Source organism: Brassica napus, chromosome C8 (assembly GCF_020379485.1).
Source record: "Brassica napus cultivar Da-Ae chromosome C8, Da-Ae, whole genome shotgun sequence".
Taxonomy (NCBI): Eukaryota; Viridiplantae; Streptophyta; class Magnoliopsida; order Brassicales; family Brassicaceae; genus Brassica; species Brassica napus.
In genome coordinates, this window is record NC_063451.1 from 8841010 (window position 1) to 8868172 (window position 27163).

General features: G+C 44.5%; 1 protein-coding gene and 1 long non-coding RNA gene across 2 annotated transcripts; both read left to right on the plus strand.

The window, feature by feature from the left end:
* Nucleotides 1–5724: 5724 nt before the first annotated feature.
* Nucleotides 5725–7792, plus strand: LOC111209847. Its single transcript, XR_007327755.1, has 2 exons — nt 5725–7192; nt 7286–7792. It is a non-coding gene; the product is annotated as an uncharacterized LOC111209847 (long non-coding RNA).
* A 12144-nt stretch (nt 7793–19936) lies between these two features.
* Nucleotides 19937–21244, plus strand: LOC125591838. Its single transcript, XM_048766706.1, has 2 exons — nt 19937–20273; nt 20352–21244. Exons 1-2 carry the CDS (start codon nt 19937–19939, stop codon nt 21242–21244), a joined length of 1230 nt encoding a protein of 409 aa, XP_048622663.1.
* Nucleotides 21245–27163: the final 5919 nt, after the last annotated feature.

Consider the following 27163-nt stretch of genomic DNA (forward strand, 5'->3'; position numbering starts at 1 on the left):
TAATCTTATGTTAATTTTAGATATTTGGTCATACTTATTCAAATATGTATGTTATATATTATTTTATTTTACAATTTATGGATTTTCATATATATTCAAAATTTAATTTATTTTTATATATTAAATGGATATTCAAACTGAACATACAATTATCCAAATAAAACTCGAACCAAAATTTATAAATACCCGAATGAGGTTTAAACCTCTAGCCCTCTTGTATTGTTGTGTAAGTGTAACCATTACATTGTTGTATTTTGAAATGTTGATATATTTATTTTAAAATGAACACCCGCACGTCCATGCGGGTCAAGCTCTAGTTATATATTAAGACATTAGAAAATGGTTATATTGAGTAATTTGATATTTCACTTATAATTTACGAGTAAATTCGTATAATTTTAATTATCATTTATTATAATATAGTGTTATTATTGTTTGCAATATTTTTAATGCGATTATTTATAACAAAAATTATGATTTTTCTAACTTTGGTTAATATTGAGTACTAACTTTGGTAATTCAATATCATATATTTAAGTTTTTTTTAATTGGAAATGAACATTCCCAAACTTCAAATTTCAGGTTTATCAAACCTTAAGATAATGTTGTTCTTGCAGATCTTCTAAAAATGTGTGAATACAAGATTATTTGGTTTTCATACCAAAAGCTATCATTACTAAATAATCTTTTGAAAATTGTATCAACAACCAAATAGTATTTTAGTTGACAAAATAGAACTATAGGAACACAATCTTTGAGAATAGATTGAATATTCTATAACTATAGGATTAAGATATTTTTCAAGTTACGAGAAGTGTTTGTATCTTAGTGCATGGTTACTCTTCTCACAGACCACCGTCAAAAGTTGTAGGTTCGACTCTCTTTTAGCATGGTGGTTGTGACACCCCCGATCATAGATAACCGGAAATGATACGGTCGATGTTCTCTGATGGTCGACCCGAGGTTCTCGAAATAAATCTGATCGCCTTAGATCAACAACCAAAGAACATAGATGCTCCTATCGGATATTACTCTAGGCTTTTCAACCCAATAAAGCAATATTCGATAGTTAGTTCGTCCCGGACAAGGACTAATATCATATGAGAACTCGTGATTTATAAACATCTTTTATACATTATTTATTTACTTTAAACATCTTACAAAGTGTTATAGTTTTATCCTACGGCTTATCGCCCAACAACGTTTTAAATAATTATACATCAAAAGGTACGTTGCAAGGACAACAAAATAATACCGCTGGTTGGCCGCTCCTTCCATCCAAAAGAGTAAAGTGTCTCCGCCTAAGGGTTACATGCACACACAAATGAGTCATGAGCAACTAGTTTACTCAGTGAATCTAGAATCAAACAACACAATCAATAATAGACAATTATCCAATGCATAAACATGATCATGCAAGTACTAGTACTATACTTTAGTATATCAATCATCATTGTGAATTCTTATTTTAAACATCACTTCCACAACACCCGCGCGTTACCATACTCATATAATACAATATATATACTAGACCCGAGAAACCACAAAGGCTAACCAAGACTAGTGAGTTAGCATCACCATCATTGTCGAATGTCCGGTATGAACAATCTGACACTGCATCGTCATGCAGTACACGGTCTCCAGGGAGCTACCCCATCATCGTGTCTTCATGACCTTGTTCCCTTCGGAGGACCAAGTCACGGTAATGCGGGGACTTTAGGGATAGTGAATAATAATAAGAGTTCACATGATTTTACTTTCATAATTATTCTAAAATTAATCCATAATTAATCCTTAATTAATCATAATTAATCCTTAATTAATCTCATATTAATCTTTAGGGAGCTACCCCATCATCGTGTCTTCATGACCTTGTTCCCTTCGGAGGACCAAGTCACGGTAATGCGGGGACTTTAGGGATAGTGAATAATAATAAGAGTTCACATGATTTTACTTTCATAATTATTCTAAAATTAATCCATAATTAATCCTTAATTAATCATAATTAATCCTTAATTAATCTCATATTAATCTTTAATTAATCCAAGATTAATCCTTAGTTAAACCAAGATTAATCCTTAATCAAAACCATGATTATTTCATAATTAAGATTAGTACTTGAGAACAAGTACTATGATTAGGATTAACCTCACTTTAAACTTTTGATTACTCTTTAAGTGTAGTTCACAATAAGTAAACACAACACCATTCTTATAAATTTCAGAGACTTTACTAACTTAATCAATCTCAACATCTATCTAGACTCACCTAAGAGATTAGTCTTGGAACTGGTTGGATACCTAAAGCCTTACTCCACCTATGACCTGAAACAGAAGTGAATGATCACAAGATCAGTTTGGTTCAAGCTATAATAGTTTATCTAGGTTCATATCAGCTCAGTTCATGCTTGGTTCTACTCATCCTAAATCAGATCAGCTCGGTTCAGACAAGGTTTATTCAGGACAGGATCAGTTCAGTTCAGCTTAGGTCTAGATAGTTCAGTTCACATCAGTTAGCTAGCGGTTTACAGAAAATTAATTCAAACCGAAACTAACAAACTGAACCATATAATCACTTAGACAAGTGATCCAAACAACACCCTAGCTAAACATGAACTGGTTCTGATCAAGACTGGTCTGAGGCAAGGATATGAAGCTTACCACAACAACTGACTGACAGAAGAACTCAGATGGTCCTCCCCCTTATCTGAACTCCCCACTGAACTGATTTAAAAACATAAATCAAAATCGGTTCTTCACAAAAACAAAACAAGGCCTAGGGTAAGGAACTAAGATAGAGGATGAAAGGAAGTCGTCCAAGGTCTTGTATAATTTTTCTCTGATTTTTCCTCTGATTTTTGTCTCACTTTTTCTCTGTTTTTCTCACTGTTTTTCTCTCTGAAATTCTCTAGGTTTTCTGCAGGTTCTGAACGTGGGAAGCAGCTGGAGAGAGGTTAAATATGAGGTGAGCTTGCTTCAGGTGAGGGTTTCACTCAGGACAAAGCTAGGCTGAGTGGAGACAGCTGACCAGCTGCTTCAGCACTCTCAGCACAAGCTGCTGTCATTTCCTTAACCTGAAGAAACTCCAGCCCTTTCATGTGCTTCTCACATGACAACCTAAGAAACAAGGCAAGCAGGCAGCTTGTGATTGTCATGTGCCAGTTATTGAAGAAGCTAGGCAAGCAGGCAGGTGCAAGTTTAAGATTGAATAAGTGCACAACCAGGCTGGTGAAGGGCATAACTCGGTTCCAAAATTATTTCGGAAGTTGGTCGATAATTTTAAATAATTTTTCAACCAAGTATTCCTTGTCTTTGGCTCTCGTCTTGTTCACGGAAAATCTCGTCCAGCTTAATAAAAATTCGACCAAAATATTTAAGACTCGACCAAACTATCAAGGGAAGGTCTTTCGACCACAAGACTGTCCCGTCGAGAAATTAATCTACCGGGTCGATTTTTATTTTTATTAATTCTGGTCGAACCAACTAAAAGCTGTTCGAGCGGGATTTTTTCTCGACCAAGAATTTATTGGCTTGTGAGGGTTATTACAGTTGTACTATTCCTCTCCAAATAAATTATTTCTCATATGATTAGAGGCAAGCGGTGTATACCAACCAATAGGCTTAGGCTGGAAGGGTTTCCCCATAAGAGTAGGGGCAAGCAGGGTATAAATTAACTCGTAGGTACAAGCTGGAGATGAGGTATTTTCTGGATTTGGGGCCCCGCAAGTGGTGGAGATAGTCACTAGAAAAATTTAATCCTAAAGCAGTCTCGAAACCGCTTGTTTCCCAATGGTAATGCTTCTCAGAGACAACCGCCCGAAATTGCATATTCGATTCTCTGCCACTTTGGTGGTACTATGACCCTCTTAATCAGACTTCCTCATACGAGTAGGGGTAAGCGGTATACGAGCAAGTAGGTCCTCGCATGAGGGGTTTCTGCATTCGTATAGGAGGCAGGTGGAGTATACATTAACCCGTAGGTCCAAGCCGAATGGGAAAAATTCATAGACTTGATTGAAGCACTGCAAACAGTGGGGCTAGTCACTATAAAAAGTTACTCACAAAACAGTTTTGGGACAAAGGATTGGAATAATAATAGCATAATAGAACAAGGTTTGAAATTGAAACTCCAAATCATCTCTCTCTCTCTCTCTCTCTCTCCATTGTATTTCTCCCGCATTAGTCTTTCCAGTGCTGGAGATCTTCCTCTCCTCCGTTCTTTCCTTTTCTCTCTTCTACGTTTCTCACCCCCTTCCTGACATGCTCAATCTCTGGTTCTTCAGCTCTTTTTTGCTAAAGATCTGACCGCGGAGAGTCTGGATATGAGAGGTCGATCAAAGTCTTTGGATTGCCGGCGATGTGTGTGGGGGTGGTCTCATGGTCGAGAGTCGGCGTTTAAGGCTTGCTGCTTATGGGTTGAGAGGTTTTCCCCTTCCTATTTGCTTATCTTGTAGGTGGTAGCGGCTCGTGACGTTTTCTCGTCGGCCTCTTCTCCAGATCTGTTGTTCACGCGCTTCATGGAGGTGAGAAGCGGTGGTCCTATTTTAGTGTTTCTCTTTTCCAAGGAGAAACATTTTAGATTTTCAGCGCCAGGGATTGGCTTCAAGGGTTTCCTCAATCCAATTGCGCTGTCGTGACTAGTGATGGCGCTTGCGATGTGCGGTAGGAAGCATCCTCCTATGGTCCTTTGCAGTGGAGCACGTGGGGGAGGGGGTTTGCTTCTCGACTGGTCATTAAGTCTCTTTCCTATGGCGACGCGTTTCACTAAACACACCCTAGAGCTGGTTTCTTTCTAGTAGACCTCCGCCGGCTAGAGCTTCGTGGTTGCTTCTTCTTGGTCCTTAACCTAGCTTCGGAGATGGTTCTCTCATCAGTCCCACTTTCTTGATCGGTACATGGAATCTATAATTCTCGACTCCGGCGGCGGCAAGCTGAATCAACAACTATAGTTGTTTTGTGATGTGATGTGATGGGGATATAGGGTATGTTCCAGTGATGGTTAATTGGTGGTCGGTTCTGTGTCGGCTTGTAGCCTTCTTGCGATGTGGTCGTCTGCTGCTAAAATCAGCTATCGGGTTGGTCCGAATGTCACCCATTCTGTGTCGGTTTGTTTCCGGTTTGGGATTGGTTTTCAACCGATTTAATCCTATGCCCTGTATTTTTGTTTTAGTTTTGTGTTAATCTTAATTTTTCATTATGCTACTTGTTGTGCACATAGCTTCTATAAGAAATTTAAAATAGTAATAATAATACTTGAACATTTTTCCCAAAAAAAAAATCAATTTACAAAGAAAATAAAATCAATGAAATTATAGAATACTAGGTGGTGGCCCGCACCTTGTGCGGGAAAATAAATCCGAAAATATAAAAAGGAGTACTTAACTTTGTTTACATGTACAATTTGTCAATTTTATATATTTATAGAATATGTTGAATTTCTATATTTTGGATGATGTAACTAAAATAAACTTATATTACAAAATAAAAATTACAAATAAAAATACAAAACATAATAAGCACTTTAACCATTAATTATTCAACATAAAAATCATATATAGATGAATATTAATTACCATGGTAGTCGGGATATATATATATATATATATATATATATGTTATTTATGGAGAAAATATTTGTATAAAAAACGTCTAAAATTCTTTCTACAAAGTTGTAACGTTATATCTAAATTACTATTTTGTATACGATCCTAGTTTAAAAATATCCTCTTAAAATTTTTGACTTTAACATTTTAAATAAAGCATAATAAAAATATTAGTTACCTATAATATTACTCGATAAAAAATGAGAAATTGTTTAAAATACCATAAATTGGCTACAAATGCGAAGTTAGATAGATGATAGAAGGTGCACATGCACCCATGACTTGTTAAAAAACTAATGTATTTCTTCACTAGTTGTTGTGACCCAGTAAAAACAACTACTTGATTCGTCTCTGGTTGGCTACCATTTTTCAAAATAAGTTGAGTGAAATGTAGAATATTTATGAAAATGATTATCTTTTAAAGATAAATTTGATACGTGGTAACAAATTTTTGGTAAAATTAAATTTGCTCTTGAAGTTGGTACCAAATCCAACCAAATTTCACGAGTAAATGATTTTTTACTTGAAATATAAGGGCCTGCAGACAAACAAATATGCATTAAATTTTCATGAGTAAGTGACCTTTTGCTTGTAAGTATAGGGCAGACAGAGACAAATATGCATAATGAGTGCTTGACGTTTATACCTAAAAACATCACGAATGAATTGAACCATAATATACATCATTTAATTTGTAAATTATAAGTCGCAGTTAGTTTATATATACAATGACTTTGAGTATTTATACGCAATGACTTAATTGGATACTCACGATAATCTATTGTAGCGTGCGGTGCCAAACTTGGTTAATGACTTTGATACTCTCGATAAGATTTTAACCAACCTATTTTTTTCTGGACACAATTAACCGGACCGTATAACGCCATGGCACACGCAAACAACATTTCAAGTGGACTGTGTTGCTAATATTAATCGTGGTGCATGACTTAGTCTCAATTGTATCAAAAACATAATATTTTGTGTTTGCATTAGTAAATACTATATTTTAGGAGACTTGTTGCCTTCCTAAGAAGGAAGGAGGACTGGGCCTCCGATGCTTTGAGACTTAGAACAAAACCCTCTGCGTACGGCTTATTTGGCTTCTATTTGCAGAAGGAGGTTCTCTATCGGTGGCTTGGCACAAGCAGTACCACCTCTAGGACAGTAATTTCTGGGCCCTCACCGAACATGCCCACGACTCTTGGCACTGGAAATCACTTCTTAAGCTCAGGCCTCTGGCCCGGCCCTTTATCACTTGTAGTTTGTACTATAAAAAATGGCTGTTCTGCAAGCTTCTGGTTCGATCAATGGACTCCGCTGGGATCCTTGTGTAATGACCCACCACTCCCACCATCTCCACTTCTTTCTCCAACCCCACCACTTCCAACTTCTTCTCCACCATCTCCACCTTCTTCCCCACCACCTCCATCTTCTTTAAAATTAAGAAAAAGAGAGAGAGAGAGATAGAGAGAGAGAGAAAGAGAGAGAGAAGAAGAAGAAGAAGGGAGAAAGCTCACCTGAGCTCGTCGCCGGAGCCACCACACGCCAGGACGTCGTAAAGCTCGTCACCACCATCATCCGCAACCAAAGGTAATCGAAAACCGCCATGTTTTGAGTTAAGTTTCGGCCGTTTTAGTAAATCGACCATAACTTTCTAACCGTGATGAATCTCGTGAATCCAAGACCACCATCGTGTTCCTCTTGTCGAGACGAATCCATAGCCACCAAAAACGCCTCAAACGGAGCCCGGACGAAGCCGCACGCGCCTCCGGAAGTTCATCTCTGCGCGCACGTGTACCTCACGCGCCGCCGCCGGAAAACGTCGCCACCGCCGGACCACCGTCCCCCACCGCCGGTGACCGACACCGGTGACTCGCCGGCGACTCGGTCAACTCGGCCGAGTCAACTCAGTGAGTCAACTCGGTTGACTCGGTTAACCGATCGGTTAGCCGGTTTAAATTGATTTCGGTTCGGTTAGGGTAAACCGGTCGGTTTAGTCAAATCGATTTCTGGTCAAAGCTTGACCGGGTTGACTTTGACCAGCGGGTTGACTTTTCCGAAAACCTTGACCAGTTCCGTTTTCGACCGTTCGAAAGGCGTTCTGACTCAGAATTTCGATCTGATTTCAGATATGGAGTCTATTTGAGCAGCTGGAGTTCATAGACAACACTTTTCTATTGCTAAGGTGAGGGTCTATTCCCGAACTCCTCTTATTCGGCTTAGGACCTCGAATAAGTATAATTTATTTCTAATGTGTTCCGTCTGTGTGAAATCGAGTCTGTCATTGCTTGTTTAGTTTTAGGTTCTTTGCATAAACCGGAACTAGGGGGTTAGAGGATTCAACATTGATTGTTTCACTTAATGTAAATTCTTAGCTAGGATTGTTTTTGTTTGGAGACGGATACAGAGTCGGACTGCTGTATGCCGGATTGTATGGAGGTCACGGCCAACTTTAGTCGACCGGTTGAGCCGTAGACTGGAAGTGTCGATAAATCGTCTACGGGCGTGTGTTACCGAGCACTTTTTCGGTGTGTGTATGAACCGAGCACCTTTTCGGTAGTGTTTTGGCCTGTTAGTGGGCGGCGAGTGTGCACCTCGCTAGGACCATTGTTTGTTGTTTGGGTACTTTAGGTACTGTGTTTGACATGCATTATAATTAAATTATATTTATTCGGAGTGCTATGTCCGGGTCCATGGACTTCGGGGTGGCATCCCATACCTCACTGAGCGATTCCCCTGTCGCTCACCCCTCACTCTTCCCCTTTTCAGGTGAGACAAACAAGTATGTGATATTTGGACGGACTTGGTGCTACTGGACTTTTCTTTCGGATTTTATCTGGGCATGGGTGAGAGTTGTCGGGTTTATGGGCTTTTATATTACGGGATATTGTTGGTGGCCCGTCGTCCTTAGTGTCAGGGAGACGGGTGTCACATTGTTGTATGATGACGCGTCGGGGGTGACACGCTGTCCTCCATATAGGAGGTGACGGGAGTCACAATTTGGTATCAGAGCGGGTTCCATCCCGGTTCCGTCCGGGATGGCGGTCAGGGGATTCGGTTTTCATCGGTTTTCAACTTTAAAAAAAAAAACTATATATTTATTTATACATTTCGAAATTCTTTTAGCACCATTCTGTCCTGTAATTACTAACTCAAATGTCTCTTTCTATGACGATGAGTAAAATCATCGTCATTCGTCCTTCGACTAATAAGGTTCTCGACAGATGTTCAGCAGTTGCGTGAAGTCCAAGTTCGTCAGTTTTCTCGGGAGTTATCAGTTTCTTCGGTCATGATTTCGAGGCTATCCAGGAGTGGATATGACGTTTCTGCCACCAGCCCACTTCAAGCAATCGTTCCACGAGTTTTGTTACTGGAGATTTTGTGGTGTGTGATATGAGCCATTGGTTGGCATGTGTTGTTGTGTGTACGAGTATATTGACTATTTTGGAGATATATTTGTTTTGTGAACTCGTGGAGATCGCTTTTGAATTGGGGTGCAGCAGCTTGCGTTGTGTGGGTGTTGGAGTTACACTTTGGTATGTTTACCAATTTTGGCAGTGTTGATCGTTTCAGAGATGTGTCAGTTTGGACAACTGACATAGGACATTGGGAGCTGTTTATATCCATCGCAGGGTACCAGTTATGCTTGGAGGGCCGATTTGTTCGGATATTCATCAGAGATGGAGCTACGTTTTTACGATGTTATCCTTGGGACGGATTGATTGTCACGGCATCAAGTAGTGTTGGATTGCCTGAGGGCAAGAGTTCCGATTGCTGGAGCAGATGGAAGTTGTTAGTGCATGCATGCTACATACTGAGGAGTTATGGGATACAAGGACATAGAGATTTTTGACTACCATCTCGATGGTTAAGGCTGATGGACAACATGAGCTGCAGGATCTTCCGGTTATTGCAGAGTATGAGGACATATTTGTGACCTTTGGAACGGTCATCACATGACACATGAGAAACTCTTGCGATTTGTTTGGAGCAAACAACACCAGTTTCACAAGTTTTATACCGATTAGCACCAACAGAGATGACAAAGCTGAAAGAGCATGTTGAAGATTCATCAGACAAGGGTTTTATCAGACCGGGTACTTTACCGTGGGGAACATCATCATTGTTGTTGTAAAGAAGAAAGGTGGGAGTTTCAATTTTGTATCGACTGCAAAGGTCTGAACAAAGTGACCATTAAAGATAAGTATCGCTTCCGCGCGTTGATGAATTATTGGATTATTACAGGAAGTTTATAGTTCTTGAAGGTTGACTTGGCATCAGAACACCATCAGATTACTATATTTGAAGAGTATCTACTGAATGTGAATTTTTGTATACATTATGGATATTATGGGACGCAGTGATACCATTTGGCTCGACAAAGGCACTGTTGCATTCATGAAGATATGAATGACGTTTTCGTGAACATTTGGATAGGTGTGCGATTGTATTCATCGATGACATCCTGATTTATTTTGGAGTAGAAAGGAGATTTGTGAGCATTTCGCGGATTGTGTTGGATAAGCCTGGAGAGCATCAGTTGTTCGCTAAGTTGAGGAAGTGTAGCTTCTGGCAGAGGAATGTTGGATTTTTGGGTAACATGGTTTGGAAGCAGAATTTTGATGGATTCAAAGAAGATTAATACCGTTTCGGGAAGGTCGAAACCTAAGAGCGCTACAAAGATCTGCCGTTCTTTTTGGGTTAATAGTGTACTACTGGAAGTTCATCAAGGGTTTCACCGGTTTAGTAATGTTAAAGACGCGGTCTACATGTAAAGACGTTAAGTGTGGTTGGATAGATTTTTGTTCGAGGAGTTTCACTGAATTGAAGCACAACTAATGAAGACACCAGTTTTGGGTTCTACTGAGGCTGAGGCTTACTGTGATGTGTCAGATACTGGATTGGATTTAAATTAAGGTATGAGGATTAAGTCATTCATATGCATCACGCCAGAGAGGCTGTAGTGGTATTTGCGTTATCGTTTTGGAAATCGTAATTGTACGGGAAGGAAATTCAGATTCTCTGGGATTATTAGAATGTGAAATTTATCTTCATTTATTAAAAACTTGTACTTGGACAGTGCAGTTGGATTGAGTTTGTAGCAGGCTATAGTCTGGATATCGCATACTATCTGGTAAGGACAACCAGGTGATAAATGCCTTGGGTAGGCGTATGAGCTGTATCTCAGGAACCAAGAAGGTTCATGAGTTGGAGATTTGCTAGTCTCAGGTTGGGTGCCATTACTATCAATGGAGAGACAGATGTCCTTGGGACTTTGGAGCAGGCAGTTTTGCTATGGAGGATACACAAGCACAAGTTAGCATTCTGGATTGGTTGAACAGATCGAGATTGGGAGTATTGGATATCATACAGCTTTGAGCAGGATATACTTGTACTGAAACCGAGTTTGTGTGTTGGACGATAAGTTGTTAAGAAAAGGAATCTTACAACAAACATATCACTCGTGTTTCTCTACCCATCGGGAAGACCAAAGGGTACAAAGATATGAAGAGTTAACTATAATTGGTGTAGTATGAAGATGTTTGTAACTACATTACGTCGCGGTGCCAGACATGTTATATGGCAATAACAGAGGATCAGTCATCTATCATGTTATTTTTGAGCTTGCTTTTGCTGGAGTAGAAATGAGGCATGGTGATTATGGACATTGTTATTGGATTTTAAATTACCATATGTGGAAAGGATGCCACATGGGTAGTCATGGATAGACTTACCAAGTCAGCCCATTTCCTAAGTAATTAAGAAGATAATCAGGGCTAATCAATTGGAGCAGACCTACATTATTGAGTTTGGGAAGTTTCATGGATGTCAACATTGTATCGGATTGGGAATCGAAGTTCACATCTACATTTCAGAGAGCCTTTCGGAAGGCACTTGGGACAAAGATCATATGAGTACATCTTATCACCCGTTGACATATTGTCAGTTAGAGAGGACTACTGAGAACTTAAATGATATGTTCAGAGATTGCGTGGGATGGAATTTCGGAAAGCATCTACCTTTACCAGAGTTTGCCTACATCGACAATTATCTTTCGAGTAAAAAAAAAAAAAAAAAAAAAAAAAATTACTATACAAGGGTTATTTATGGTAGACCTTATAGTATACCACTTTGTTGGACCAAAGTGGGGGAGCGACATGAGTTAAAAGTATTAATGGTTCAAAAGACGGCTGAGCAAATGGAAATGCTCAATGATGGGCTTTCGGAATCCCATGACGTCAAAAAATTTATGCAGCTAAGCGCCATAAATATTTGGAGCTACATATGGGCGACTTAATATACCTGAAAATAAGGACATTTCAAGAGGGGCCTAAGACTCAGAAGATAAAGGAGCTTAAACCGAGACACATGGAATTGTATCCTGCACTGGAGTGGATTGGATTAGTTGCTTGCAGTTACTTTATCAGCAGTATATCAGCCTTCTAGGACTTGGTTCATATGACAGCATTGCAAAAGTTGAGAAGGCGCTATAATTATTTTGCAGTTGACTTCAAGTGAGTTCATAAAGATTTTATGGACCTTATCATCTATTGGAGATTTTGGATCATCATGAGAAGACAGTTCGGGGAATATCGACTGTGTTTGTCCGAGTTCATTGGGAGGGAGATAAGACCCAGGAGGAGACCTGAAAGGTCGAGCGAAGATTAGTATTCGAGGTTTTGCTATGATGACATTGGGCACGTCAGCTTATGACATGAATTCGGGGACGAATTCCTTATAAGTGGGGGAGAATTGTAATGACCCACCACTCCCACCATCTCCACTTCTTTCTCCAACCCCACCACTTCCAACTTCTTCTCCACCATCTCCACCTTCTTCCCCACCACCTCCATCTTCTTTAAAATTAAGAAAAAGAGAGAGAGAGAGAGATAGAGAGAGAGAGAAAGAGAGAGAGAAGAAGAAGAAGAAGGGAGAAAGCTCACCTGAGCTCGTCGCCGGAGCCACCACACGCCAGGACGTCGTAAAGCTCGTCACCACCATCATCCGCAACCAAAGGTAATCGAAAACCGCCATGTTTTGAGTTAAGTTTCGGCCGTTTTAGTAAATCGACCATAACTTTCTAACCGTGATGAATCTCGTGAATCCAAGACCACCATCGTGTTCCTCTTGTCGAGACGAATCCATAGCCACCAAAAACGCCTCAAACGGAGCCCGGACGAAGCCGCACGCGCCTCCGGAAGTTCATCTCTGCGCGCACGTGTACCTCACGCGCCGCCGCCGGAAAACGTCGCCACCGCCGGACCACCGTCCCCCGCCGCCGGTGACCGACACCGGTGACTCGCCGGCGACTCGGTCAACTCGGCCGAGTCAACTCAGTGAGTCAACTCGGTTGACTCGGTTAACCGATCGGTTAGCCGGTTTAAATTGATTTCGGTTCGGTTAGGGTAAACCGGTCGGTTTAGTCAAATCGATTTCTGGTCAAAGCTTGACCGGGTTGACTTTGACCAGCGGGTTGACTTTTCCGAAAACCTTGACCAGTTCCGTTTTCGACCGTTCGAAAGGCGTTCTGACTCAGAATTTCGATCTGATTTCAGATATGGAGTCTATTTGAGCAGCTGGAGTTCATAGACAACACTTTTCTATTACTAAGGTGAGGGTCTATTCCCGAACTCCTCTTATTCGGCTTAGGACCTCGAATAAGTATAATTTATTTCTAATGTGTTCCGTCTGTGTGAAATCGAGTCTGTCATTGCTTGTTTAGTTTTAGGTTCTTTGCATAAACCGGAACTAGGGGGTTAGAGGATTCAACATTGATTGTTTCACTTAATGTAAATTCTTAGCTAGGATTGTTTTTGTTTGGAGACGGATACAGAGTCGGACTGCTGTATGCCGGATTGTATGGAGGTCACGGCCAACTTTAGTCGACCGGTTGAGCCGTAGACTGGAAGTGTCGATAAATCGTCTACGGGCGTGTGTTACCGAGCACTTTTTCGGTGTGTGTATGAACCGAGCACCTTTTCGGTAGTGTTTTGGCCTGTTAGTGGGCGGCGAGTGTGCACCTCGCTAGGACCATTGTTTGTTGTTTGGGTACTTTAGGTACTGTGTTTGACATGCATTATAATTAAATTATATTTATTCGGAGTGCTATGTCCGGGTCCATGGACTTCGGGGTGGCATCCCATACCTCACTGAGCGATTCCCCTGTCGCTCACCCCTCACTCTTCCCCTTTTCAGGTGAGACAAACAAGTATGTGATATTTGGACGGACTTGGTGCTACTGGACTTTTCTTTCGGATTTTATCTGGGCATGGGTGAGAGTTGTCGGGTTTATGGGCTTTTATATTACGGGATATTGTTGGTGGCCCGTCGTCCTTAGTGTCAGGGAGACGGGTGTCACATTGTTGTATGATGACGCGTCGGGGGTGACACGCTGTCCTCCATATAGGAGGTGACGGGTGTCACACCTTGATTGATTCTATAGGACCCTCTGGGCCTCGTGCTTTAAGGCTCCATCTATCAGCGACCGTATCTGAGGCAGTGAGTGAATCTTTTTGGAATTTACCAGCTCCATGATCAGAGGAGGCAGTGAGCTTTCATGTGGACCTAACGACAGTCAATGTTCCCTCTACTGATGCTACACCGGTTTTCTTCTCGTGGACAGTTGATGGAGTGAAACTTCGGACTTTCAGCTCAAACAAAACATGGAGCATCGTCAGAGAAAGACAACCAATCTGTGGCTGGCACAAGACGGTCGGGTTCAAAGGCCACATTCCAAAGCATGCCTTCACTATGTGGGTCGCTGTTCTAGATAGGTTGCCTACCCGTAATCGACTGGCTTTATGGGGAATGCTCACACCTGTCTCATGCTGCCTATGCTCCTCTTCGAATGAATCGAGAGATCATATCTTTGTGGAATGCGATTTTACCAAGGATCTTTGGAGAAGAATGCTCGCTAAGGTTTTTTTTTTGGTAAAAGAATGCTCGCTAAGTTTCCAGGTACAACCACCACTTTCGTCTCCTGGCCTCAGCTGTTGGCTTGGTGTTCTCAGAATATCAGCAAGACACAAAGAACTCTGAGCAAATATCGCAGTCCAAGCTATAATCTACAACATTTAGACTGAAAGGAATGACAGGATCTTCAACAACAAGTTGCTGACTCCACCGGATCGCTTCAAGGTTGTTGATAAGACTGTCAGGAACACAATTTCTGCTCGAAAGACCAGGAAAGAATTCAAGCATCTCATGTCCCTTTGGTTGGTTTAAACTAAGCGCCTCTCTAAATGTTTCTTAGTTTGTTAGAATGTTTTTTCTCTGTTTTTGACATGTCTAACAAAAAGTTTGTTGATAAACTCTTAGCTTGTAAACCTATTCATTAATATGATATTCACAGTTAAGCAAAAAAAAAAACTACATTAATTTTGAAACAGAATAATTTCCCCATAATTTTATTTATATACGTAAAAGCATTTCCATTTTTGAAATTATATCATATTACATTATAGAATTTTTAAGAACTATTCTATTTATATATGTCTCATATTGTATTACATATATATATATATATATATACATCTAAAGCCTATTTAACTGAGGACACTTAATTTGTCAATATCTATAAAACCAAAAAATAATATGTATTTTAGAATTCCAATGCAAAATATATTTACTTTCAGCTGAAAATTAATTGTAAACTGCACTGATTTTATAAACAATTTTATTTATCTCAAACATTATTGGTGAAATATGTGTAATTAATAACAATTTAAATATATTTTAATCATTTTATTAATATGTGTGAAAAATGTTAGAGTGACATTTATTAAGAAACGGAAGAAGTATTTTTGCTAACCTTAGTTAAAGTTCAATACTTTGTATCTATCAAACATAACGTCGGCAACATTTTTATGTTGTCGTAGCTTCGACTCATTTTTCATGCATCACAGATTCGCTGCACAGTGGTGTGCGAGATGTTGGGTATGGATCTGACCCTCCCAAAAGGCCCACATGATAATTGTCCTGACACATGATCAAAACAGGTGAGCTCGGCTCGTCGACTCGCGAACCAGTACTCGGCTTGACTTCAGACTACTTTTACCCGACAGAGCGAATGACCGTAAGTCATCGGCTCGACGACTCGGTTCAGCGGCCCGACATCTCGGCCCAATCGTCGAGAAGGCCCGTTAGGTCAAGGCGAATTAGGTCAACCGGAGAACGTCTATAAAAGGAGGAGAAGAGGCAACGATGAGGGGATCCGCAAATTACTACACTCACTTTCGGCTAGATCTAGGGTTTCATATTTTATCATCTCGCCGACTTGTACGGTTCGACGAACTAGCTTTCGTCGGATTAATTCTGATCACTCTCTTTTCCCCTTTTGTAACTCCGTTTCAACTCCTTGATCTAATAAAACACGTCTTTGTCTTGACCCACCGACGAGAACTCATCCTTTTCTCTTTACTAGTTTATCGACAGTCTCGGTTCAAACAGTTGGCGCCCACCGTGGGGCAGACAAAGTAGCGCCAGCAAAGATCATGGCTCGATCTGACTCGCCGTCCGATGATGAGTCACCTACGACTGAAGGCACTCTGACAGCAGCGGCCTTCGCAGACACCATACTCGAGAGGATGGCGCAGCAAGACGCCGTCCAGAAGGCGACGAACGAGCAACTCGCCGCCATCTTGGCTCCTTTGGCCGGAAACTCAGGAAATCCGGCCTCGACGGTCCGAAAACAGCTGTTCGACACTTACTGAACGGCCGGCGCAGAAAACACGATGAACACAAACGCCGCCCAGGTTCAAACACCCGGTGGCGTAGATCTCGTTAACGTCCGGGAACTCACCGAGCTTAAGCATTCGTTCCTCGACATGAAAGACCGAATGCTTGAAGGACCTACTTCGGCGCCGTTAATCAAACGCGTCCTCGCCGAAACCCTAAAAACCCCCTTTTCTCGACGAATCACCGACGTACGGTACCGACCAGCCGAGAAAATCCGCCTTCCGACTTTCGCTGGAAAGGCAGACCCGACTGACCATATCACCGCATTCAACATCGCGATGGGTCGAACTAACTTTTCCGATGAGGAAAGAGACGCTGGCTATTGTCGGCTCTTCGTCGAGAGTCTTCAAGGACCAGCCCTTGGATGGTTCGCTGGATTGGAACGACATTCCATCAACGACTTTCACGACCTGACGTCCGCGTTCCTCAAGCAGTACATTATGTTTACGAGACAAGGAGCGACCCTTTCCGACCTTTTGAACCTATCTCAGGGAGCGAACCAAAGTCTCCACGACTTCATGGAGAAGTTCAAAGCTGTCACTTCGAAGGGGCATATCCCGGACAGCATCGCCATTGACGCGTTGACGAATACCCGCTACTTCAAGTTCCTGTTTCGCGAGGATCTCTACAGAAACCCCACCAAGTCGCTTGAAGACGCTATCGCAAGGTAGAACAACTTCATCCGAATGGAAGAAGACACAGCAGCGATACTCAAGAAAATGAATGCGGCCGCTAAACCGACGACTGCTCCAAAAGTTTCTGAGGCACGCCAAGAACCCCGACAGCACGCCATAGGCAACAAGTCTAATCATCAGAAAAGCTTCGTCTATGTCGTTGAAGATAAAAACCCGCCCCCGGGATCGACTGTCGTCGTGCGCGAGAAGGGTTTGAACGTCTGGGAAAACGACGAGAAGCCGCAGATCTCTTCGGCGCCTTCAACTTCGAATCCTGGCCAGACCGAGACAAACCTATGGTGCAGCTATCATAAGTCCAAGGCGCACGATACGAGGAACTGCAGTCATCTGGTCGACGCCCTCTTCTCATATTACGAAAACGGAACAGCCAACGTTGAGCTTCCCAAGCCTAGGCAGAACAACGCCAAGAGCTGGAGCAAGAACAAAGAGAAGAAAGCTCATAAAAATCAAGACAAGGCCGGAGCCCGACCCAAACGCGCAGAAGATGACAAACAAGAGGAGCAGGACGAAGATGAGGGCGAAGCACAAATCGAAGAAGAGCAACCTCGTAACCGTCGACGTGTCCAAGTCATCCTCGCACGACCGAGTTCCTCCTCGGACGAAGAAGAGGACAACGAAGTCCGCAACTCGCACGAACACTCCAACAAGCGACCAAGTGTGAACGGCGTACCGGAAGAGTAGAATGATTTTAGAAACAAGCTCAGGCGAAAATCGCATACAACCGACCGCATGCACAACTCTAAGGATGATCTTCGCTCAATCATCGAAGAGTCCAAGGCTAAAAGAGTCGAAGACTCCAGTGTTCGACCCCACCTCAAGCCACGAGTCGTCAACCTGCGCGATCAGCTCAACTCGAAATCAGAAGACCTCAGGATTAAGCTCAACCGACCTAAACGTTCCGACTTACGACGAAAGCTGGAGGTGACGAAAGCCAAGAACGGTGACGGACACGAACCTATTGTCGTGGACTCGTCTAATGACCTAAGGGTCCATCTACAAAACAGACGGGTCGAGCGCGCTCCCTTCTTAAACTTGATTATGGGAGGCTCGTCACCTTGCGGCGACTCGATTCGGTCAGTTAAGGACCATCGACGACAGGCAGTAACCTCGAAGAAATAGCCATCAAAACCTGAGAATGATCCCTCGATCACTTTTTCATCTGACGATGCCATCAGCGTTCACCTACCTCATAATGACCCCCTACTCGTCGAAGTAGGAATCGCGAAGTGCGACGTAGCCAAAGTTCTAGTCGATACTGGCAGTTCGGTTTATCTGATCTTTCGCGATACACTCGATAAGATGGGAGTCGATTTGCGCGATATGAAATCGTCGTCTCGCTCCCTCACCGGATTCAACGGAGCTTCCGAGACGATGATCAGAAAGATCAAGTTCCCAGTCTACAGGTGTGGAGTAACACGAACAGTCAAGTTTTCTGTTATCCGAACAAAGGCTCCATATAACGCAATCCTCGGGACCCCCTGGTTACATTCGATGAAGGCAATATCATCGACGTATCATCAGTGCGTGAAGTTCCCAGGACCGAACGGTCAAGTGCAGACACTTCGCGGGGACCAGTGGGCGGCACATGATCTACTGATTGCAACGTTGAAGATGCAACAATTGACTCCTCGCATCAACGCAATAGCAAAGAAAATCCAACCTCAAAAAGATGAGATTCTAGAAGTCGTGATCGACGACTTAGACCAAAGCAAAGTAGTCTGAGTCGGCGCTTTCCTCTCCGAAGAAATGCAACGCGCGATGATCGACTTTGTGAAGTAGAACGCATCAACGTTCGCTTGGGCAACGTCAGATATGAGGGGAATAAATCCCGCCATAACGTCCCATGAATTGAATGTAGATCCAACCATCAAGCCTGTTCGCCAAAAGAGACGCGAAGCTTGGCCCCGAACGAACCAAGGCCGTCAACGAAGGAGTCGAGTGACTCCTCGCAGCCAGTTCAATCGCCAAAGTACGATACCCAGAGTGGTTGGCAAACCCGGTCGTCGTCAAGAAGAAGAACGGAAAGTGGCGCATCTGCGTCGACTTTACCGATCTAAACAAGGCATGCCCCAAAGACAGCTACCCACTTCCACATATCGATCGACTGGTCGAGTCGACCACTGGAAACGAGCTCTTGACTTTCATGGACGCCTTCTCAGGATACATTCAAATCATGATGCACCCAGACGATCGAGAGAAGACAGCGTTCATCACCGATAGAGGGACATACTGTTACAAAGTGATGCCATTCGGCCTTAAGAACGCTGGTGCGACTTACCAACGACTAGTCAATCGAATGTTCGCTGACAAATTGGGGAACACGATGGAGGTCTACATCAACGACATGCTGGTTAAGTCACTCCGCGCGGCGGACCATCTAAATCATCTAAAAGAATGCTTCAAAACGCTGAATGAGTACAGAATGAAACTCAATCCGGCAAAATGCACCTTCGGCGTCACCTCAGGCGAGTTCTTGGGATACATCGTCACCCAGCGAGGAATCGAGGCGAATCCTAAGCAGATCACAGCCATACTTGATCTCCCTAGTCCAAAGAACAGCATAGAAGTTCAGCGACTCACGGGAAGGATTGCAGCATTGAACCGCTTCATCTCTAGGTCAACAGATAAATGCCTCCCCTTTTACAAGCTACTGCATGGAAATAAACGTTTCGTCTGGGACGAGAAGTGCGAAGAGGCGTTCGGACAGCTCAAACAGTATCTTACGACTCCTCCCGTGTTATTTAAACCCGAAGCCGGTGATACACTTTCTCTCTATGTCGCAGTATCCTCTACCGCGGTCAGCAGCGTCCTCATCCGAGAAGATCGAGGAGAGCAGAAACCCATCTTCTACACGAGCAAATGAATGACCGACCCAGAAACTAGATACCCCACCCTCGAGAAAATGGTTCTTGCTGTCATCACATCAGCAAGGAAGCTGCGTCCTTACTTCCAATCGCACACGATCGAAGTACTGATGAATCAACCACTCCGCACAGTAATGCAGAACACTAACCAGTCCGGACGATTATCGAAATGGGCTATCGAGCTCAGCGAGAACGACATTGTGTTCAAAAGTCAAACATCAGCAAAATCCCAAGTCCTCGCTGACTTCCTGATCGAGCTCGCGCCAGAATTGGAGCAAGATCTAATCCTTCCAAGTCAAAATTGGATACTCCACGTCGACGGATCATCCACAAACAAAGAATCAGGAGCAGGAGTCCAACTGCAGTACCCAACAGGCTAGCTAATCAGACAGTCATTCAGTTTCGGCTTCACCGTTTCAAACAATGAAGCAAAATACGAGTCGTTGATCGCAGGACTACGACTCGCTAAGGCAGTCAAAGCAAAATGCCTCAGTGCATACTGTGACTCACAACTCGTTACCAGTCAGTTTAGCGGCGACTACGATGCTCGCAACGAACGAATGAACGTGTACCTTAAAGTCGTTCAAACACTCGCTAAAGACTTCAAATTCTTCAAACTCACCAAAGTCCCCAGAGGAGAGAACGTATGCGCCGACGCCCTCGCTACCTTGGGTAGCAGGCTGCGCGATCAGGTGAAACGGACCATTCCCATCCACAAAATCGACAAACCAAGGATCGAGCTCTCGCCTAGCGAAGTGACCGTCGTAGCACCCATAACCGAAGCCATCCCCATGGACGAAGACCCCGCAGCGGAACAAACTGAAGCTGCCGACTGGAGGACAGAATTCATCAACTATTTGGTCGATAGAAAGCTACCTCCCGAGAAATGGATTGCGAGACGACTCAAGACACGGAGCGCGCACAACGTCGGCGTCGATGGAGAGCTCCATCGATGGACCGCAACTAAAGTACTCTTGAAATGCATCAACGGCGAAAAAATACATCTTGTCATGGCCGAAACACATGAAGGCGCTGCAGGAAATCACTCGGGAGGTCGAGCACTCGCTCTAAAAGTCAAAAGCCTCGGCTTTTACTGGCCAACGGTGAACGCAGATTGCGAAGCATACGCTCAACGATGCGACCAATGCCAGCGACACGCTTCAAGAATCCATTCCCCGACAGAGCTGCTAGGGACGATGACGGCACCATACCCTTTTATGCGATGGGGAATGGACATAATCGGCCCTATGCCAAGCTCTCGACAGAAGCGCTTCGTCCTAGTCCTAACTGACTACTTCACAAAGTGGATCGAGGCGGAAGCTTTCGCCAGCATAACAGAAAAATAAGTTCAACGGTTCGTGTGGAAAAACATCATCTGTCGCCATGGCCTACCCTACGAAATGGTGACTGACAATGGCTCCCAGTTCATATCGAACAAGTTTCGAGAGTTCTGCGAAAGACGGAGAATCTGACTAAACACATCGAGTCCGCGGTACCCGCAGAGCAACGGTCAAGCTGAGGCATCCAACATGATCATAATCGACGGGTTAAAGAAATGCCTCGACTTGAAAAAAGGATGCTGGGCCGATGAACTCGACGGTGTTCTCTGGTCGCATAGAACGACTCCTCGAGGAGCAACGAAATCAACTCCTTTCTCAATGGCCCACGGAGTCGAAGCTATGGCCCCCGCTGAAGTGAACGTAACCAGCCTACGTCGGTCAAAAATGCCGCAGAACGTCGAGCTTAACAGCGACATGCTGCTCGATGCTTTGGATGCTATGGAAGAACGATGCGACCAAGCCTTGCTCCGCATCCAAAACTATCAGCATCAGATCGAGAGCTACTACAACAAGAAGGTCAAGTCCCGACCTCTCGATCAGGGTGATATCGTACTCCGCAAGGTGTTCGAAAACACTAAGGAGCTGAACGCATGCAAGCTTGGAACTAACTGGGAAGGATCGTACAAGATCGCCCAAGTCATTAAACTAGGAGTCTACCGACTCGAAACGTCAACTGGCAAACCTGTTCCCAGAGCATGGAATTCCATGCATCTCCGAAGATACTACTCTTGATAACGTACCTAACGACCGAGCAACTGCAAGTTTTACACGATCAAACCTCAAAACAAACGAGTGAATGACAACCAGTCATTTTCACTCGCCAAAAAAAACAAAAAAAAAATGAGTGAATGCGCATCCACTGCTACTTTCGCTCACCAAAACGGAACTACGAATGGCTTGATCCTCCCCCGGAGGTACGTAGGCAGCCTTAACCGGTCCAGCTATAACCAGAAAATCAAAACAAATTCCCTTAACGAGAGGGAGCGCAAATCGTTTTGGCGATGCTTACGCACGACCACGACCCTGTCTCTCGGACTAACGTACTAGCACTCACACCCACTAACGAGCATGTCCTGATCAGACACGTGCTCGGGGGACTCCCGGTTGTATCACGGTCCCATCCAATACGATCGAGACGACGGCTTTCAACCATCTTATGATCCTTCGAATTCAGGTTTGGCCAACCCAATATTCTAGGATCACTTTGAGACCGATTGAGAACCGCTGTCGCTCAAAAAAACAAACGATTTTCTTCGAACCCGAAAATTTAAACCTTTCGATGACTCGAACTGATGCCATAAAGCATCGAGATTCGGTAAACCGAATGATCGATCCTTCGGTTTACCTCGAGATACTGACGGATCGCCAAGACAAAATCGTTAGAATCTAAAGTCCGAAACGGAATTCAGCGACTCATTGAAAATCTATTGGCATTTCCAAGTCCAGGAAACCTCGTTTCACCACTAAAGAAAGCTTTGGCTAAAAATTTTAAGTCTGAAAACGACCAACATAAAATTTTAAGTCTGAAAAAGCCTAGCAGGGCTAAAAACAGAAAGCTAAAAGAAACAACAACAACACATAAAGTCAGTCTTCAGCGCGATCAAAGTCTTCTCTGACGACTTGAGCTCCAAACTGATCAGAGGCACTTCCAGTCCCATCTATTATCGGATCAGACGGGTTCTCAACTTCGTCGACGTTGCCTTGCTCCTTGCTCGAAGACCCCCCGAAAGTCCCCTCGGTTCCTTGTGGATTGCTCTCAGGAACCTGTTCATCAGACTTCTCCCCGCCGTCTTCCTCAGCTGAAGAATCGGAGAGTTCGATCAGATCCCCGAGATTCGATCCCGCTCCACCCTCTCCTGGAAGAAGAGCCAGAGTCGCGTCGCTAACTCCGAGTGTCGGAGTCGATAGTTCTTCGTTCACCACAAGGTTGGATGCGACAGGAGCCGGGTCTGGAACAACTCGAGCAATCATATGTCCAGAAGCATCCCCAATCCTTTCGGCTCCGACGACGTCTCCTCGTTCTCGAACGGACAATTCCTCGAGGTCTCTCTCTGCCAGGTTGTTCGATCCCTCGATCGCATGATCACCTTGAGAACTCGTGGGTGTTTGAAGAATGGCTGCAGTTCCAGCGTCGATCAGATTCGCGTTCAACCCATATGGATCAATCGCTGCCGAGACGTTCTCGTTAAGAAAAGGATACGGGAGGTGAAGAGGAGATAAGCAGAGAAGCTCTTCCGGGATCCCGCCGACGGTCAAGCTATTGGCCTGTTCTCCAAACTCTTTCTCCTGTTCGGCGAATAAGTCAATCGTCTCTTGCGGGATATCGATCCCACTCTCCTTGAGCGCTTCGAGGCATCTCTTCATCCCGAAAGCCTGGCTCTGCAGGGACCTCGCTGTCTCAAAGTCGCCGCGACGTCTCTCGAGGTCTCGGATCTTAGTGAAACGCTGGTTGCATTTTGCGATCATGGCCGTTTGAACGCGGACTCGCTCATCCGTCACCTCGTAATTACGAGAGTCCCAAAGCCGGTTGATTTCCTTCAGATATCTTAGAGCCGTGGTAACCTTCTTGCTCTCCCAAGCAGCTTTCTCTTTCTCCAGAGCGGCTTTCTCCCGTTCGAGGCCTCTAATCTTCTCACCAGGGTCTTGAACTTGTCCTTCAGCTCCCTGAACTTCTCCTTAAACTTCTCCTTTTGAGCCCTCTTCGCTTCAAGTAGCCGACTCTGCTCCGCTGCAGCCTTATCGATTGTCGCCTAAAATTCACTCGTTCTACGATTGAGAACAGTGTCCTTCACTCGCACGAGCTTGTCGGCTTGCTTCAGCTTGGAGATAGTTTCCTTGAGAGCCGTGTCGTACATCTCTACCACAAAATTAATGCTCCCGTCACTCTGCACAAAGGAAAGAAAAGGTTAAAACTAGAAACAAAAAGAGAAGGGGCAAGACGAGGAAAGCAATCCTTTCCAGAACCTTAGTCCTCGCTGCGTCGACATAGGCGTCTTTGAAGATGAGGTCTTTAACCGGCGGCATGTCTTTTGCGCCACCCCGGATTTGCCGAACTAATTCAGCACATTCCATCGGAGCGTAAGCGAGCGGCGTGTCGCCATCGTACTTAAACTCCACGTGATCCGGGAACTTGACCGGACCCCCCTTTGAGGACGAGCCACTACACCTGACCACCGAAGGCGCCACTGGAGGAGATTTCTCGATGGAAGCAGGCACGCTTCCCTCACAAGATGATTGCTTCTTTCTCTCCAACGGAACGTTCGGAGATTCGTCCAATTCAGCGCTAGTTCGAGCCGCGACGTCACGGTTAGAGCTATCGAAAGCAACAAGCTCTCGACCCCCCACCTCTTTGTTGGGCTCCGATCGCTCCCCAACGGTCCTCTTCTTCTTCTTCTTCTTCTCTTTCTTCTTCCTCTTTGTTGGAGGCTCATCAGGTTCAGACCCAGCACGAGCCTCAACAGAAGCAGATGAACTAGGAGCAAACCTCTTCTTCTTATTGCCGCCAGTCGCCGACGGCTCAGCGATCCCTTGACCAGAAGACTCTTGCGCAAGTTCTTCCCTCGAAGATTCAACGTTAACCAGATCTGCAGTCAGTGCTGGCGAGATTACAAGAGGCAGAGGCCCAGAAGAAGTCGTCTCGCCAGGAGTCGCAGAAGCATCTGCCTCACCAGGAGTCGCGGAGGACGTTTTCTTCGCCCCGCCCAACTTCTTCTTGATTAGTGCACTTAGATCTGGAAGCTCTTTCATCTCCCTAGCCGCGTTGATCGCCTTTTGCTCCGCACGAGTGAAAATAGATAACCGCCGTTTGTTCCTAGTAATCAACGGAGGAGGATCAGATCTCCAATCCCCTGCGAAAAATCGATGAGTCGAAGTCTGAAAAGCTTCCTAACAAACGGACACAAAGCAAGAAATGAGTTTACAATCACACTAAGGAAACTTACTTCTCGAAATTCTATCAACGACTCGTCGGATCCTCTCGACAGTAATATCCTTCCAACTTACTTGAGCAAGTGATGCGACAGCTCGAGCGCTAGCAACAAAATCCTCAGGATAGGTGGATGTATCCGGATGTTCAACTGCAATCAAACACAAAACCATCAGGAGGGAACATAAGAACCGACGGCAAACTATCAACAGCATTCTACCAATTCCATGACTCCATAAAAACCGAAAGGAGTCGCCGGGCGGCTCCTCGAAGGCAAAATTTTTTGATTTAACGTAAAAATAGAAGCGCTGCCAGTTGTTCGTCCTGTTGGGATGGTCGACGATCACGTTGTAGTTAGGCCTCATCTGGATCGAATACAGTCCGTCTCCCATCGACTTAGGATATGTCAGCTCCTCGAAAGTTCACACGCTCATCGACACATCGATCTCCGCCGCCACCACCGCTAACGCTACCGAGAAACAGAACGAACCGTTTAGGAATTGGCTTATCACCGCGTCGCGACGTCTCGCATAGGACGTGGCGAATCTAGGAATCTTAAACCAAAGTCTGGTCTCGTTCTGAAAGTAGGACTCGTACACGCATTGAAATCCCACCGGAGGAGACCACGGTCTCTGAGTCTTCGTCGGAATCAGAAAAGTAACCCCGACTCCTCCACATGCTCTCAGCAGCATCTTCACACTGCTAGGGGTTGAAAGAGTCTGCTCGACGTTCTCCCATGCTTGTCCCTCCACGACAGAGGAACGCATCAGCTCCGGCGCTAGTGCCGGAAGGTCTTCGAAGATGTTCCCAGGGTGATAGCAACATGGAACAAAGTCGGGAAGAGAAATTTCTCCCTCACTCGCTCCATCTTGACCGTCTCTCACAATTAACGCGGTCGTCTCCCTCTTCCCGCGAAGTTGACGCGCCGCATCAGCGACAAGGACCCGCTGGGGCGTGTCCATGTTCACTGTGTCCATCATGGCATCGCGATTAATCGTCTCGAAATCAGAAGAAGAATTCAACTCGATGACTCGCGGAGGACTCGATTCAGACCCCCTCGCCACCGTCTTCCCTTTCTGTTCTCTGGAAAGCCTACTGCCCGACGACATTCAGGAAATTTAAGGACTAAGAAGCTAGAGAGAGAAGCAGAGAGAAAGAGAGAGAAAGTACCTGTGGGTTCGATGAAGAATGAAGAAATGAGAGGCGAGAGGGGTATTTATAAGGAGAGACTGCGCATCCCCGAGGTGTCATCATTAGACCTAGATGGGCCTATGTAGGCCCATTTAGGCGCGTGAAGTTGACCGTGTCTCGCGAAGGTTCAACTTCTCGAGGTAAAACGGAATCGGTTTAGACCAAAACCGCGAGTCACAAGCAAACGAGTCGTCCGTGTAGTCGAGGAGTCGAGCGGGATCGCGAGTCCAAAACAATTGTCTTGTAAACCGTACTTCCAAATTCACTGTGTCGGCTACGCTACTCACCAGCGAACTGGGGGGACTTACTGTTGGGTATGGGCATGACCCTCCCAAAAGGCCCACATGATAATTGTCCTGACACATGATCAAAACAGGTGAGCTCGGCTCGTCGACTCGCGAACCAGTAGTCGGCTCGACTTCAGACTACTTTTACCCGACAGAGCGAATGACCGTAAGTCATCGGCTCGACGACTCGGTTCAGCGGCCCGACATCTCGGCCCAATCGTCGAGAAGGCCCGTTAGGTCAAGGCGAATTAGGTCAACCGGAGACCGTCTATAAAAGGAGGAGAAGAGGCAACGATGAGGGGATCCGTAAATTACTACACTCACTTTCGGCTAGATCTAGGGTTTCATATCTTATCATCTCGCCGACTTGTACGGTTCGACGAACTAGCTTTCGCCGGATTAATTCTGATCACTCTCTTTTCCCCTTTTGTAACTCTGTTTCGACTCCTTAGTCTAATAAAACACGTCTTTGTCTTGACCCACCGACGAGAACTCGTCCTTTTCTCTTTACTAGTTTATCGA

Excerpts from the sequence above, each read along its gene's own strand:
- LOC125591838 (XM_048766706.1), top strand. The coding sequence starts at position 19,937 with ATGGTTCTTGCTGTCATCACATCAGCAAGGAAGCTGCGTCCTTACTTC. Across the intron at positions 20,274-20,351 it reads CCAACTGCAGTACCCAACAG|GACTACGACTCGCTAAGGCA; the intron begins GCTAGCTAATCA and ends CGTTGATCGCAG.